The sequence below is a fragment of the Astatotilapia calliptera genome, chromosome 3 (genome assembly GCF_964374335.1).
Source record: "Astatotilapia calliptera chromosome 3, fAstCal68.1, whole genome shotgun sequence".
Lineage (NCBI taxonomy): Eukaryota > Metazoa > Chordata > Actinopteri > Cichliformes > Cichlidae > Astatotilapia > Astatotilapia calliptera.
Window position 1 is genome coordinate 44,817,298 of NC_137424.1, and position 16,305 is coordinate 44,833,602.

General features: G+C 41.2%; 1 protein-coding gene across 1 annotated transcript in view; it reads right to left on the reverse strand.

Moving 5' to 3' along the window:
- Positions 1–422: 422 nt before the first annotated feature.
- LOC113018870 (alpha-2-macroglobulin-like) overlaps positions 423–16,305 on the reverse strand; it is a 29,246-nt gene continuing 13,363 nt past the window's right edge. The window contains exons 15-36 of the mRNA XM_080291210.1: positions 14,112–14,261; positions 10,996–11,130; positions 10,563–10,653; positions 10,301–10,406; positions 9,493–9,718; positions 8,528–8,654; positions 8,244–8,365; positions 8,103–8,154; positions 6,966–7,049; positions 6,427–6,603; positions 6,265–6,340; positions 5,897–6,053; positions 5,731–5,805; positions 4,402–4,564; positions 4,142–4,329; positions 3,760–3,972; positions 1,455–1,576; positions 1,240–1,330; positions 1,072–1,140; positions 883–988; positions 681–722; positions 423–504 (exon numbers count right to left, since the gene is read on the reverse strand). Of these exons, the coding sequence (XP_080147336.1) occupies positions 500–504; positions 681–722; positions 883–988; positions 1,072–1,140; positions 1,240–1,330; positions 1,455–1,576; positions 3,760–3,972; positions 4,142–4,329; positions 4,402–4,564; positions 5,731–5,805; positions 5,897–6,053; positions 6,265–6,340; positions 6,427–6,603; positions 6,966–7,049; positions 8,103–8,154; positions 8,244–8,365; positions 8,528–8,654; positions 9,493–9,718; positions 10,301–10,406; positions 10,563–10,653; positions 10,996–11,130; positions 14,112–14,261 (2,577 nt within the window). The 3' untranslated portion in view covers positions 423–499. The remainder of the gene's footprint in view (positions 505–680; positions 723–882; positions 989–1,071; positions 1,141–1,239; positions 1,331–1,454; positions 1,577–3,759; positions 3,973–4,141; positions 4,330–4,401; positions 4,565–5,730; positions 5,806–5,896; positions 6,054–6,264; positions 6,341–6,426; positions 6,604–6,965; positions 7,050–8,102; positions 8,155–8,243; positions 8,366–8,527; positions 8,655–9,492; positions 9,719–10,300; positions 10,407–10,562; positions 10,654–10,995; positions 11,131–14,111; positions 14,262–16,305) is intronic.

The following is a 16,305-nucleotide window of genomic DNA, read 5'->3' on the forward strand; positions in this document are numbered from 1 at the left end:
TCTTCTCTGCAACTCTATCAATGCTACCATTATCAAAAGCCACAAGTATGTCCTTTGCCCATCAACATACAGATGCGTTCAAGATGTTATGCTCTGTAGTGAGAGTATGGAGCAGGTGGAAGTTTACACTGGAGAGAAGAGGAATGAAAGTGAATAGAAGCGAGACAGAATATATCTGTGTGTGAATGAGAGGCAGGTTGGTGGAAGAGGAGGGATAGTGGATTCACTGGACAAAGGATGTTGAACATGGAGATGTTAGACAGACGGAAAAAAGAAAGACCAGAGAAGATTCATGGATGTAGTGAATGAAGACATGTGGAGTGTTAGTGTGACAGAATAGGATGGTAGAGTCAGGTTGAGATGGATAATATTTTTATACAGAAGAACTATTTGTAGATGAAAACAAAACATATGGAGGCATATTTGTGTTTAAAAAACATCTTTATTAAAATGCAAGTTGTATAACTTGAGTGACAACCTCAGGACTGACTGCACATCTTTAAGCTGCAACAAAAGAATAAAACATGAGGATGCAATTGTGTTAAAATAATCAGTCAGGCCTAAAAAAGTACTGAATTAACTGTATTGTCAAATACTGTTGAGATTGAACAAATATTTTAAAAATAACTTCAATTCAATTTTGTGTGAAATGTGGTGTTCTCGCTATAACAGTTTGTTACCTGCAGCTGATGGGTAAATGTATTCAGTCTCAGCCTGGTCACCTGAGAGAGAAAACAAAGTGGAAAAATGTGACTTGCTGTGTTTTTACAACACGTTTAAATTTGATCCTTCAAATTCTGTTAACTGCTGTTTGTTGTACAGCTACACTACGGAGCAACGTGTGTCAGTGTGCTGTTGCAGTGAAGTGAGTTAGAATTGTACTTGGCTGGTAGTAGTCATAGATTTTGATCATGGCTGGTTTCAGGTTCTCCACTCGAAGTTCTTCGATGACTGTCAAGCTGTAGTTCATGGGCATGTCCTTTGGTAACTGAACAGATTTAAAAACAGGAGACACACTCTGTAACAATACAAACATCATCATCTGGTATCCCCACTGTGATTATCTCTCACCTCCTGTAAATACACCAGAACATGATCTTCTGTTTGTTCAACACGATCCACCAATGGGGCACCTTCGAGCTGTGAGGAGACAACAGTCTCCTTATTATTATTTTATCTCATCATAAACTGACACATGGTAGCAACATTTCTATTCAGCTAACAACTGCAACAACCCACCATCTTTAAAGACACTGCATTTGGGACAAATCCAGAGAGCATTTTGATATCCAGGATCACCATGTTGGTAGTATTCTCCTTTCCACTGTACCTGTGTTTGAACAGTTAAAAAGTGATTGCACTGATGTGTATCCATAGATGCCACATTTCCAACACTTATCCCACAGTGGTAAATAAAATTCCCCTAGCACATATCTAATCTGTTAAATACGTACAGGGATTTTATTGTCAGAGTGAGCTTGCGTCTGGATTCACTTGTTGCATCAACCCCTGATTTGACCTCCACGCTGAGAGTAGTGACATCAGTGGGACTCGGGATGTTGTAGTGAACAGAAATCTGCGAAATAGTCAACCAAAAGAGGTTTGCAGTTTATAATAATAGTAATAATAAGAAGAATAGAAATCTGTTTGTGGGTGTCACACCAAATTTTGATAATTCCCCACAGGACATTTAGTTGTTACAGTATATCTCAACTATATAAATGTTTTTATGTTTGTTTTGCATTTATGTTAAAAATATAGTGGCAGGTAGCTCCATGCCCTCCTGGGTTTTAATTGCACCTTAGAACACATATGCATCAACACTACAATGAGCGGGTGGAGGGAGGTTTGGAGTCTTCTCTCACCCCCATTCTCTGCGGCCTGCTGGAGCGGGAGGGCTAGTAGGAGGAGTTGGCCGTCCGACTGCGGTCTGGGGTGTGGGGCCTCCCTGCTGCTGCGGAGTCGGGGTGGTCTGCCTCTCCCCACCGCAGGGAAAAGGGTAACACCACCTGGGTCTGGGTGCAATTCCCCCCTCCAGGGGCAAGGGTACCTAGACCCGGTTTGTAGAGTACGCTTGGGGAGTGTGATTGTGTGTACAGCGTCTCTTTATGTCTGTCTCCACGTTGGTTGAGTGTGGAGTGAGTGCATATGAGAGCATGAGGGTGGGAATGGATGTTTGTGTCTGTGTGTGCCTGTATGTCTGTGTCTATATGTCAGGTTGGGTATCAGACGCCACCTCTCTGGGGACACCTCAGGCCCTCCAAGGTTTGGAGGCCTATCTCCACCCACCACCACTTCCCCTGCCGGTGGCGGACTCCCTCAGGTGTCGGTGTGTTGGTGGTTCTTTGTGTCTGGGGGTGGGCGTCCGGGTACACACCGGCTCACTCCTTGGCGGCCGCTTGTCGGGGCCTGGGGCCTGGGGCTCGCTCGGGCCCCTTTGGAGGTGGGGTGCCCCCGGCCTCTCGGCCTGGGGCTCGGTCACTCAGGCACAGCTGGGGGCCGGCGGAGCTCACGGGCGCGTCACTGCAACTCCCCCTGACTTCTGCTCCGCGGCTGCTGGGCGAGCCCTCATCTGGGACTCTCCTCAGCTCTTACTGGGACAGTGGCGCGGCTGCCCCTCTGTTGGTCTTCCATGGTCTCTTGTGTTCTGGGGTCCTCTGGATGTCTGGAGTTTTGATCTCCTCCATACCCGCTTCACACCCTGGAGGACGGGGCTGTGGCCCCCCACACTCCCTAGCAGATCATTACATGGAGAAACCTTTGGAATGCAAGCATGCTGATCCACACAGGTATGCACACATGGGTATTCACAGACGCGGACTAAAGCTTTCTTGGCTGCTGCCTCAAAGCACACTGTGCGCTGTCTATCTTACGTGCTGCACAATATCGTTTATTATTTAGTAAATATTGATATCTATGACTAGCTAGTTTATTGTGATGGTGCTTTGTTTTCTCTATTATTATGTTGCTCTTTGTTGTTTGCTGTCTCCTCTGTTTGTTTTTTTTGTTTGTTTTTTTTTTTCTCCATACAGGTGACCCAGGAGTTCTTTTTTTTTTTCTCTCTCTTCCCCCCCCTTCTCACCGTCTCTTCTCCCCTTTGGTTTTCTTTCTTTCTCTCCCCCTCTTTCTCTCATTCATTCCCCCTGTCCTATTTATTTAAAAAAAAAAAAAAAAAAATAGTGGCGTCACATTTTAGGGGACTGATTAAAGTTATGAAATTATTTTGGTGGTTGTGGCCAGAATATTATGTACACTAATTGTGGGCAGAAATGTCATGTTGATTTGGAGTTTCTTTCATCAAAATATTTAAAATTGAGATAAAGGCTTGGACATGAGAAGGGATCTGGAAATAGAACTGCTGGTTATTTACTTAAAATATGCCAGCTAAGATGGTGCAGGCATGTTTGCAGGATGCCTTTATGACACTACCCTCTGGAGATTTTCCAGGCAAATCCAACTGCGAGGATACACACAGTGTAGCTAGACCTTCCTGGAGATATTATACATATTATACATGTCATCTGGCCTTAGTGAAATCCATGATGAAGAACAACGACAACAACAAGAAGAAAAAAAATACATAGGAGGAAAAGGAATGTTTGAAATCATTTCCTTAGTGGGAAGCCACTGCATCCTGAATTTGGATAATTTGAGCAAATACATAGATGGATAAGCAAATGTGCTTTTCTGAGTGCAAACACATTTTTTCATCATACTTCTCTATTTGGAAAAAGGAACAAGCAGGATGCTGTCACTGACCTGCACTGACACACATGCAGTGCCCTTCACCTCCAGGCTGTATTTTCCTGACACGCCCTGCATCGTCTCCTCCTGGTAGAGCAGTTTGTTGCCCGGATTTACATCAAATGTCAGCTGACTGCTGTCAGACTGAACTGTCACTGTGCTTGAACCCTCAGGACTGAACACCAGAGTGGAGTACAGAGCCAGAGCCTGAAGAGCCACCACTGTGTCCTACAAACAAAATCACAGCTACTACACATACTTACATATATATTTATATTTTGTATTTTACAGGACAGCAACAGCAAGTAAAATTTCAGCTTCTCTCAGATACGTTTTTATTTATCCCATTGTATATGAACTCAAAGGTGAGATTTAAGCTGTTTGGGTGGTGTAGCACCTGAGTGGAGGAGAAGCCTCCATAGTAGTTCTGCTGGCCAGTCAGCCACCTAATAATGCCAGAGGCATAACCCAGGTCGTCAGCAGTTGTGGAGGCACTGAGTTTGGCCAACAGCACATAAGAACTGATTTCCACTGACAGGGAGGCTGATGTTTCTGCTGCTGTCTGAGACCAGTACAGGAAACCTCCTACAAACATACAATAAAAGTTACACTTATAGTAATAACACCTGAATGATTTCCTGTTAGATGGTGACTCACCTTCCCTCACTGCAACTGTGTCTAAGTGCTGCAAAAGGTGAGCGCGGGTCTTCGTGTCTCCTGCCAGGGTGAAGACATAGGCCAGCAGAGCTGTAGTGTAGGTGTTGCTGAGGTCATTGATGGACTCCCTGAGACAAGCCAAGCTATTATTCACCACAGGATCCTTTAAAAGATCGAAAGAAGAGCCCTATGAAGACAAACTGAACAACGGACCAATTCACCCTGCCCAGGAGAGGACTAGGGCCCCACTCTGGAGGAGACCCGAGGGAGACTGCCTGGTATACTCCATAAGGAAGACTAAAGAGGCAACATGGGTATGGCCTCCTGTGGCCCACTGTGCCTTGGATATGCAAAAGGTGCCAACTGCAACATATAGTCAAGGTTTGCCAGTATCGTAAATTTCAGTCGCCACCTCATCCCTCTCCACAACAATAAATCCAACAAAGTGCATAAATGCATAAAGCACATATGAAACAAAACCAAGAAACACATCCACATTTTCAGAAAGGAAAATGTGGATGTGTTTCTTGTGTTTAATGTTTGGACAATTAAATACTTATAAGAAACACTTATTAAAGCACTTTCTGCTAAGTGGACAAAAGCAGCTTCTGACACCATCATTTTCTAAGAAAAAAATCTTTTGGGGGGATTTAAGAAATTGTGGGATTTTCTAAGGACATATGTCACCCAACTTGATCATTTCCCTACAATGTACTTATTTTTTAAACTTTATTTTCATGACTGGAAATAGAAATAATGCTTTAACAAATTTCTTTTTCACCTACAGTGTTAGATTCGTATTGTTGATTGTCATTTATGCTTAGAAATATTTACTCATATATGCTTAGAGTTTATAGTCGATGTCATATTAAGTGGGGTCTGATCCTTACTAGTCTGCAAAGACTTTGGGGTCCTTCTCTTATTGTTTTGTGGTATGATAGACATATCTATATCTGTTTTAGTCTAAGTGCCTTTTGTTTAGATGAACTGCTGGACTTCCAGACCATTGACTGTAGAAAAGATGGACAACGCGACACCGCCTCCTACCATTGTGCACAAATGAAGCCGAAATATCCCGCTTGTGGAGGCTGCCATCTTGCAAATTTGGAGCCAGAGTCTGCACAGTAGACACCCGCTGGACATGACCGCAAACACGCCCCTCTACACTTTTTACGTAGCCCGGCGGCTCGAGATTTTTGCTGGTTTACTGCGACTGACGACTCGTTTAATTAAGGTAAATACAACCATGTCACTGTTATAAAAAAAGACACACATCTTATCGTCTTATAGTTCTAAAAGATCAAATGGGATCACATCGAGTTTACTCACATGTTGGGATATATTCATTTCCAAGAAAGCAGCAGTGATGTATGCACTGAGAGTCACTTCATCAGACACACCACCCTGGTGAGTGAAACCAAGTTATTTCTGTGTGCTGCCAGAATTTCTCTCCGCACAGAATTAGTATCAGTGTCCAGCTAAAGTATAGACTTACCTTCATTCTGTTGTTGAAGAGTTTGCCTGACTTTTTAAAACAGCCATTTGTTTGTTGTTTATTTTCCAGCCATGTCTTAGACTCTTCAATGATTCTTGGATCAATGTAGACAAAAGACTGAGCTTTGGCAAAACTTCTCATCACAAAAGCAGTCAGCCTGACATAAAAAAGCACCCAAAAGAAAACTTCCTCATGTTTCAAAATTATATCAAAATGTGTCACAGTTATGCCATTATAATGTGAGTTTATTTTCTCCATGTCCAGAAATAAAATGATAATAGGATGGGAGATTTAAGGAGTAAATTTCACCAACAGGCTCAGTTTTGTTTCTGAGGCAAATGGAATATTAAGGTAATTATTATTTTCACCAAGTGTTTCCTGTTCCTCTTCCAAATGTGGTGTATGCGCCTTCATCACTTTTGTAGTTCAGCTGTCTTTGGTAACCTGTAACAACAGGAAAATGACTCTTAAATAGATATTCTATTCATAAACCTTTGATTTTAGTCTCACTATGAAACAAACACACTCGCCACTGGTCAGGAAGTTCGCAGCTTTTTCCATGATGGCTGGGGTGAGCTGCTGTGTGCCTTTCAGGTACTGGAGGATGTAGATGTTGGGGGCTAGAAGAGCCATGTTCTGCTCTCCACATCCATATGGCATCCGGAGCAGTCCATCCAAGTTCTTCAGAGCCCGGCCGAGGATGTCACCTGATCAGAGGCACTCAGTCACTGAGACAGAACATACAACGTTCGAACACTTTAACTGCAAATAGATTAAAACTAGTAAAGAAGCTAAATATTTAGAAAAATACAGCAGGTTATATAAAAACTGTATATACTAAATTATAATATTTTGCACTTTGTTATTGGAATGTAGTTTCTAAACTATTTTCTACACTACAAAACTGTTGGAGTGTCATTTAATAGCGTGTTTCAAAACTAGGCAAAAACAATGCCGGTCCAGTTGTATTTGTCTTTTATATTAATTCACTATTGATTGAAAAAATAAACTTCTTATATTTCTTTCTGGATTAATCTAAACTCATTTAATTAAAAATGATCAGGTTTACCCAGGACTGATACAAAAGTGCGGGCAGATCCTTCAATCATATTCTCAGGCAGCTGTATCTCAGTTTCCTCTGTCAGTGTGTCTCCTGTGTACAGACAAACAATCACCATACAGAGAGGAGCTTAATCAGAATGTCAGTACCAAAATAGTTTCAAATCAGCAGGTGGTCACAGCATCATGAACTGTAACAGGTCATATGAGAAATCAGACACCTATAATTAAACCTATAAGCACAAAAAATATTATTAAAACAATAACAACAACAACAACAACAACAACAATAAGAGTACTATGAGTGTGACCTAATATTTCCACACAGATGTGTCCAGACTGACTCTTACCAAGCGTGTCAAGTTTGTAACATAGTGTATATATGAGATATAACTATAAATATCTCATATATAGTTGAGATATACTGTAACAACTAAATGTCCTGTGGGGAATTATCAAAATTTGGTGTGACACCCACAAACACCCCTCAACAAAAACTCAAAACTGGAATGACTACATGGCACACATCTTTAATGACTTTAAAAAACAAGACTTGGGTACACAAGAGATTGTGTCTAAATGTCGAGCCAGAATTAGACCATTAGTTTGTTGATGACTACCAAAGGCATGTGGTCAAGGTGCAACTTGACAAGGGATATTTAGCTGTCATGGTTCTGGGTCATTTTGACCCAGTGTTTTTGTTATTGTGTATTGTGGTCTGTGTTTTAGGTACATTAGTAGTCTTAAGTTTAGTCTGTTTGTCCATTTAGTCTCGCTTTGTGTTGTTGTCATGTGTGTCCCTGTCTGTGTGTCTGTGTTTATGTGAGTTTGTGTGTCTGTGTGTGTGTTTTGTTTGCCCTCCTTGTGTTTCATTCCATCTTGTTTATCCATGTTCCCCTTTCTCTCATCCTCTTTGTCTCTTGTGCTCTCTCGCCCTCTCTTGTTTCCTCACTCACTCTCCTCTGACTTTCTCCCACTCCTGTGCCAAGCTCGTATGTCAGTCTTGCGTTCCTTTGTTTCCCGTTTTATTTTGACAATCTCACGTTTCCATGTTCGGTGTGTTTAGTTTTGCATCCCCTGTGGCGTCATGTTTATTTGTGTCAGCTGTGTTCCCCGTGTATTTGGTTGGTGTATAAACCACACCAACCTTTTGGACAAAGCAGCCAGTTGGATGTCTTTGTCATCTCAGTCCCCTCAGCCTGAGAAAGAAAAAGTTACAGTTTCACCTTCGTGAGAAAACAAGTTTTCAAATGCAGAATGTTTTTCATCTTGTGTTAATGGCACCAACCTTTACTATGAAGGATTTTGTGACCACATCAATGCGGCCTCTCTCTGGTACTCTCACAACCTCATTATCACATGAAACATGGGATGGCACTGCCTCAGCAGACACAGTCACATTCACAGCCCCTAAAAAAGGACAACAAACATCATTTTTCTCAACCCTGTAAAGTCTTGCACATTAAAATATTGTTAATTAGATCATCTCACTGATTTTGTAGATACTGAAAAGAGAAGGGGCATTGACTGAAAGGACATTTACACTGGCGTGGATAAAAACTTGATCCTTACCTAAAACTGTTGGAATTATGGTCCAGCTCACAGTCTTGCGCTCCTTAGCACACAAACAGGATGTGTACTGCTCACCGGAAAGAGGGGTGAGGGTATAATCTGAGGAAGGCGTAGAAAAGACTGTGACCTGCACAAAGAACAAAACAGTGGGTTGAGTTTCTAAGTCAAAGAGGAATTCAGTGTTTTCTTGTTACTCTGTGAGGACAGAATACTTTCAGCTATTGCCTCATTCACCAAGAGTCGCTTCACATGTTTTGATTTGGTATAATTTTGCACTGAATATCCTTCCTGATACTTGATGGGAAGTGTGTACACCACTAATGTCATGGTACTGGCTCTTCAACCCAGTTTTTTTTTTAGTTATGCTCTGGAATTATTTATTTGTTTGAAAGACCTTGGACTGATGTTCAGAGTTTTTATTAGTTAGTTTTGCGTTCCGGATTAGACTTGTGTTTCTGTGTTATTTTTAGTTCTCACCTCTTGTTCAGTCGTGTTTGTTCCCCTTTTTGTGCAGTCTGTCACTATCTTGTGATAGTGTTTTTTGGTCTCTCTGGGTTCTGTCTCAATGGCTGTCTGTGTTCCTTATCTAATGTAGTTGATATGTCTATTTTTCTGCAGTCCCTCTGTTACTTCCTGTTTTATTTTGATAGTGTCTTGTCTCATGGGTATGATGTTGACTTTTGCTTCCTTTGTGTTATTAGTTTTGATTCAAGTCAGCTGTGTTTCCACGTGTCTCCACTTCCCTTAATCACCCTTCTATTCCCCACTGCATCGTCCTTCATTGTGGATGTATTCTATTAAATTAGTGAATTCCTATCCTGCCCAGTCAAATAAAGCTGAGATTTTGAGTTTTATTCTGTCTGATGAGTCCTGCATCAGGGGCCACTTCAAAACCATCTGCAAAGTCTATCAGCATGCTAACATTTGTTGACATTTGTAATTTTTGATATAGAAATATTGATCACCATGATGCAGCTGGTCAGGTAGCTGAAGACAGTTGCCTTCAGTTCAAAGTGCTCCCCGCGGATGATGGAGTAGGGCATGGTGAGCTCGAGGAAGAACGGCTGGAAGACCTCAACTTCTTGACGAGGAGCCAAACCAAAACCCTGAGAGGACAAGCAGAAAGCCTCCGTCTCCCAGGTCGTGATGGTGTCAGGGACAGTGAGGGACACATCCTTTGATCCAGACTCTCTGAATCAGCAGATTCAAAATATGCACATTGTCAGGTGGTGATAACACAGATTAGCCAACAATGCAAATGACAGTGTAGCAGTCACCACGTTCATAGACATTTTATATATAAAATAGACTCACTATAGACAGACAGACAGACAGACAGACAGACAGACAGACAGACAGACAGACAGACAGACAGACAGACAGACAGACAGACAGACAGACAGACAGACAGACAGACAGACAGACAGACAGACAGACAGACAGACAGACAGACAGACAGACAGACAGACAGACAGACAGACAGACAGACAGACAGACAGACAGACAGACAGACAGACAGACAGACAGACAGACAGACAGACAGACAGACAGACAGACAGACAGACAGATAGATAGATAGATAGATAGATAGATAGATAGATAGATAGATAGATAGATAGATAGATAGATAGATAGATAGATAGATAGATAGATAGATAGATAGATAGATAGATAGATAGATAGATAGATAGATAGATAGATAGATAGATAGATAGATAGATAGATAGATAGATAGATAGATAGATAGATCGATCTCCAAAAACTAAGACATACCCAACTTCCACCAGGTCCCAAATCCAAGTCTCGGGGAAGAAAGCACGGACAGTTTTCATCGGTCCTTCTGATGGACCTAAAGATCCTCCAGAGTAACTTGAACCCGCTTGTAATTTAGAATCATAAAAAAAAAGAAAAAAAAAAGAAAAATGAAAAATAAATACTTAATCAGAATGAATAAGAAGGTGTAACACACTGCTTTGATTTTGGGAACTTTTTTATGATTTGGAATTTGCAAAGCAAATCAAAACAAAAATATCACCTAAGGGCATGAACTCGTATTCTCTTCCCATGAAACTCAGACATGAAGGAATTTCGAGCAGCAGGTTTGTTGCCACCTTTAATCCTATTGTCTAGACACACAAACATCACAGAGTTAATTGCAGCTAAAGCCATGAAAAGCATTATATTTATCATCAGCTGATATGCTCTGGAGTTTTACTGTTAGCTGGATGCAAAATCTGCAGATGGAATGCTGTTGTAACTATACCAAGTTCACCAATGCTGCAGAGAAGGACTATTGTTTGTCATATATTACATAGTGCAGTAGAATATTATTTATTTATGCAACTATTAAGACTCACCTTATGTGGAACATTTGAAACAGTCAAGGTGCGAGGCCAACATCAAGAAGCTGGATCCGTGGATCCAGTGAAACACATAACACATGCTCATGGAAAATATTTATATATTACCTCAAAAGCAATGTAGGCTTCATTATCTCCTTTAGGTGACCTATATCTTCTTGTTCTCACTTTCAAGCATTTTCTTGGTTCTCGTAGCCGATATGAGAAATAAGATGCTTTCATGACAGGCAGCAAGTTAAATATCTAAGAAAAAAAATGGTTCAAAGAAGTTCAAACAATTGAGAAAATCAGATTAAAGATCTATACTTATATGAACCACATATGTAGTATTTACAAATGATCAGATCACTGTTCAATGTAAGGTTTATACCACAGCTGTCATAAATGAACAGGATTGGTAATTACCAAAATCAATTTTTATGGTTCTGTAATTCTCAGGACTGTGTGGAGAAGAGAGAGAGTGGACCCAAATGCAGACTACGGAGACAGAATTGAATTTTTAACAAACGTGAGCCTTTTATTCTTGGCTGTACAAATAACAAACAAAAAGCAAATGGAGATAGAGTTGAAACTAACAAGACCTAAACTGAGGGAAAAAAATAAGCACTAAGTACCTGGATGTGAAGAAAAATAACATGGAACGTGAAGCCCTAAGCCATTAAAACCAAGACCAGAAACGTGAGTGGCGAACAGAGAAACCGACAAGTGACAAAGGGAAACTCAAATTATAACACACAGCAGGATGACCAGGGAAGTCGAAGCAGCTGGGGAACATATCAGACACACATCAGGAACTAATCAGACATAACAGGACAGGGGAAGCAAGAGACTGTCAAAATAAAACAGGAAGCACAACAAACATGGAGACGAACACTAAGACATGCAGGATTAAAGCTGTGACCGGGGGAGAAATAGACATGGGGACATAACTGACTGGGGGGACAGAGAGAGAACACAGATCACGAAGAAAAGAGTAACTAAGTGAGAGACGTGGAACACAGGGAAAACACAGAATAAGAAAATTAAAGACAAGAAACTATAAATATAACATAAGTGTCCTTCTACTAGTTTCCTTCTATCGAGCCACAATCGAGAGTGTGCTGGTCCACCCCATCTTTGTGTGGTACGCTTGTTGCACAATAGCCAATAAGAGACTCCAGAGGGTCACCAGAACTGCAGAGAAGGTGATCGGCTGACCACTCACCCCCCTGGATTCTATTGCCAGCTCTAGATGTCTCTCCAGAGCCAGGGCTATCTTAAAAGACCACCTCCATCCTAACCACCACCTCTTCAACATCCTGGTTCAGATCCATCAGATGCAAAACCAGCAGACTAAAGAACAGCTTCTACCCGTGGGCTGTCAGAACCATTAATGCAAATTAAGAGTGTGAACAGACTTCATTCTGTCGCTGCTTTTGACTCTGTTGTTGCCATTCCCTATGCAATATTTTGGTGTTTCCTTTTTCTGAGCAATATTTTGGCCCCTGTGCAATATTCCAGCAAATGTGCAATTACCACCCCATCCTTAATGACCACAGCCGTTCCACTGTTATTTATTTATTATATTATATTATTGCCCTTGTACATAACCCCAAAAGGTTTCTGTAACTCATACACCGTGCATATAGTGTACTAATATTGCTGAACTTATATTGTTTTTCTTCTTTGAATATTGTTTTCTGTACTTTTGCACCTTTGTGGTCTTGCTACCTAATTTTGCCGTGCAAGAGCTGCACAATGACGATAAAAAAAAAGTTATTTTAAGTTCTAAGCAGAAAACAACTAAGAGAACCAGAACCATGAATGACACTAAATATAAGAATATTAATAAAACCCAAAAACACATAAACACTGGGTCACAGTCCCAGGACCATGACAGTAATGGTTAATATACCAGTATGAACAAGCTCTTTAATCAAAATATTTTTAATGCTAAAATATAAATACTATTGTTATCTCTGAAAATACATTTAAAATTATCGTTATATACTTGAATTTCTGAACAGAAAAAAGCATTTTAAGTTGAGTTTGCCAGCTGAAATCTGGGTATAAAAATGTGAATTCAGTTTGTTATTTGACAGTGTTCCAAAATATTTATCTTTTTCCCCTTTTTATGACAGGTAGCCAAATAAATGTTTTAATCACTGTCTCAGGATGCTTTATAACAGAATAAGTGTTGAACTGTATTAATAGTTGTTTTATACAGTTTTATGCAGTATTATACAAAAAAGAAAACAAATAGAGAAAAATAGATAGAGAACAAAACCTCTAAATGACCAAAAAAGCCTATCTAGAAGCAAGATTTACAACTAGGCTGTGCAAGTTGCAAACACCTCCACGTGGTTATTTATCAAAAGTAAGATTTTAAAGACTTTTTTGTTCACCTGAAAGTTTATTTTATACCAACCATGCTTAAAGTTATACACAGGTCTTGGTTCAACACACCAGTAAACTGAATAGATGCTATGGTTACACAGCAAGGAACTGCCATGAGACAGGTTAAACAGTTGTGAACCTCATAGTTGATCTCATTCAGTTTTGATTGGCTCTTCAGATGCAGGAGAATCTCTGTCTTGGCAATTATAGAACTTCCCCACAAATTAAGATCCATGTTGCCTTCATATAATGTCTGCTACTTATGACACTAGAAGAGACTGAGGCTACTCCACACTAATGTGTTTTCGTTTGAAAACGCATTGTTTTCTCTGTTTTGGCCCCCCGTCCACACTGAAACGCTGCGCTTTCCTCTAGGAAAAACGCAGCGTTTTGAAAACGCTCTTGAAAACGCATACATTTAAAAACGCAGCTGTCCTGTCGCAGTGTGGACACACAAAAACGCAGACTTTCTAAAACGATGAAGTATTTTAGTCATGTGATGCAGTCATGTGACCAAATAAACAAAGATAGCGGAGTGCATTATACAGCGGTTGTTTTGATTGCTCTCAATTTTGACAGCCCTAAAAAAGATGAATATCAGTTTGTACATGCTCCAGATAGCTTTTCTTCAAATTCTTTAATTCTCACTCGCTTGTGCGCATGCGCAGGACTGGAATGTAAGCGTTTTCATCCATTTCAATGTGGACGCGCAACTGTGAAAACGACTGAAAACGCTAGTGTGGACGTGGTGCATTTTCAGATGAAAACGCTGTTTTCAAATGTATCCGGGCTAGTGTGGACGTAGCCTGAGAGTGAAGGATGTATAAGGTGGTTGAGACCACACTTACCTTATCTGCATCCAGAATATTCTCAGGCTCTTTGATGAGGACACTCTTGTCAATGGCACTTAAACCACACAAAGAGTGTGGAAGAGCCGTCACCTCCATGTTGGTTTTTTCTCCTGGGACAGTTGAGGAAGGTGTGAACTCCAATGACACCTGACACAGACAAAGCGTGTATTACACCATCTAAACTTAAATGGTTTTAAAAGAACAAAAGTTCAAGCCTATATCACACAGAAACCATTCACTAGCTTTTATGTAGTTTTTGGAGTTCAGGTTTGATAATCACTGTGTCATAGTGTGGGTGAGCTCAAGTGTTTTTTCCTCTGTTTTTCTTGTGTTGCCCAGTATCTACCCTGGGGTGGCGTCCTCGTCATCTCACCTGATCTGCTCCCCTCATCCTCACTGCAATCAGTGAGATAGCATTTAAGACCAGGGTCCCCCATCTCTTCTCCACCTGTTTCCGAGCTAACCTCACGTTGGTAACAGGCCTTATCATTCTCCTTGTTAAAGGAGCATTTTCTGTTGCACATCCGCCACTCAGGATTAATCCTTCTACCGCTTCCGCCTGTCCTCCTGCCACCTTCTCTCTTGGCTCTCTAGAAAAGAAAGGTCAGAACCCTCTCACTAGCTCACCATTCTAGATGCACACCCAGCAATTCAAACCTGCCAAGTAAGACTCTATTTCAGTATTAGTCACCTCTCCAGACAAGCTTCCCTTACCTTTTCTCCATGTTCTGAACAGAGGGAGAACCATGTTCTCCCTCTGTTCAGTTTTGCTACATTCGGTTCCCTGCCAAATATCCCTCCTTCGTGACACTATTTACTCATGTGTTTAAGAAAATAAAACCTGTGAAAACCTTATCGCTGTTTCCCATGCTTGAATCGGCTCTTGGGTCCTCATCCATGTACTAACTAGTTTATCAGATTTTGTAGTTTCCAAAGTTCTATTTTGGTCATTTCTGCAAAAAGAAAATAAAATGCATTTTTTTTAATAGCCACATTTTGAATTGGTGCTTTTATTTTGGCACCGCAGACATGTAGCTATGTACAATTAGCCTAATGAAAAATGGACCCAGAAGATCCAATACAGGCAGCGATCTCGAAGTAGGGTTCAATACTAGGTAATTATCAACAGTCAGTCCAATTCCTAGAAATACAATGCAAATCTATTGGTGACACTCAAGAAAAGATCATTGCCTCACTATTAGAACTCCAGCTTAGTTTCACTCCCAGCCAAACCACTTCCACGCACACTTCCACTCCTTTCCCCGCTTCCATAGGACCTGCCCCAACTTTACCTGCCATTAACACTTCTCAGCCTGAGCCATTCACCAGGGTACAGGGTTGCTGTAAGGGTTTCCTGTTGCAATGCTCTTATGTTTTCTCAATCACCACACTCCATCCCTGACAACACCTCTGAGCTCTCGTAAGTGGTAGGCAAGCTGAGGGGTAAAGCATTGGTATGGGTTGAGGCGTGTTTGTCATCACATTCATTTTCATCCTGCTCTTATGATGAGTTTCAAGGGAAGATTAAAAGACCGTTGCCCACCTCATCTCTGAGGGCAGCGTAGCTTGGAGCTTGAAGTCAAGTTAGATGTAACATAGCTAAGTTTGTCATCGATTTCTGCATGGCAGCTGCCCAGGTGGGTTGGCCTGATCATGTGCTCCTGGGAATATTTATGAGTTAGCTTCTCATGATGAGCCCACATCGTTCAAGGATTTGGTTTATTTCCTCCTCCCTCTCTCTCAGGATCGCCTGAGAGAGAGAAAAGGCTACGTAGCTGGCTATGTAATTGCACTTGCCTCTGTTCTACCCGATCCTCCCATTCTAGCCACAGTTTTAAACAATTTTTCCCATATTACTCATCAAACCAGACCAGTCTCCCAAATTACTTCTGGTGACTGTCCCTGGCTACCCTTGTCTAAAGAAACATAATCCCCATATTGAATGGTTACACAAATTACTAGCTGGAGCCTTTTTTTGCCTTGCTAACTGCCTCAATAATCACCTGCCGAACCTTCACCACCAGATCTGTCCTCAGTCCCCAAGGAGTATCATGACCTCCATGAAGTATTCCGTAAACATAAGGCACGTCCACTCCACAGACCCTATAATTGCACCATCAACCAGCCAACCTGACAACTTGTCCAAGCCAGAGAGAGAAGCCATGGATAAGTATATTCGAGAGTCCCATCA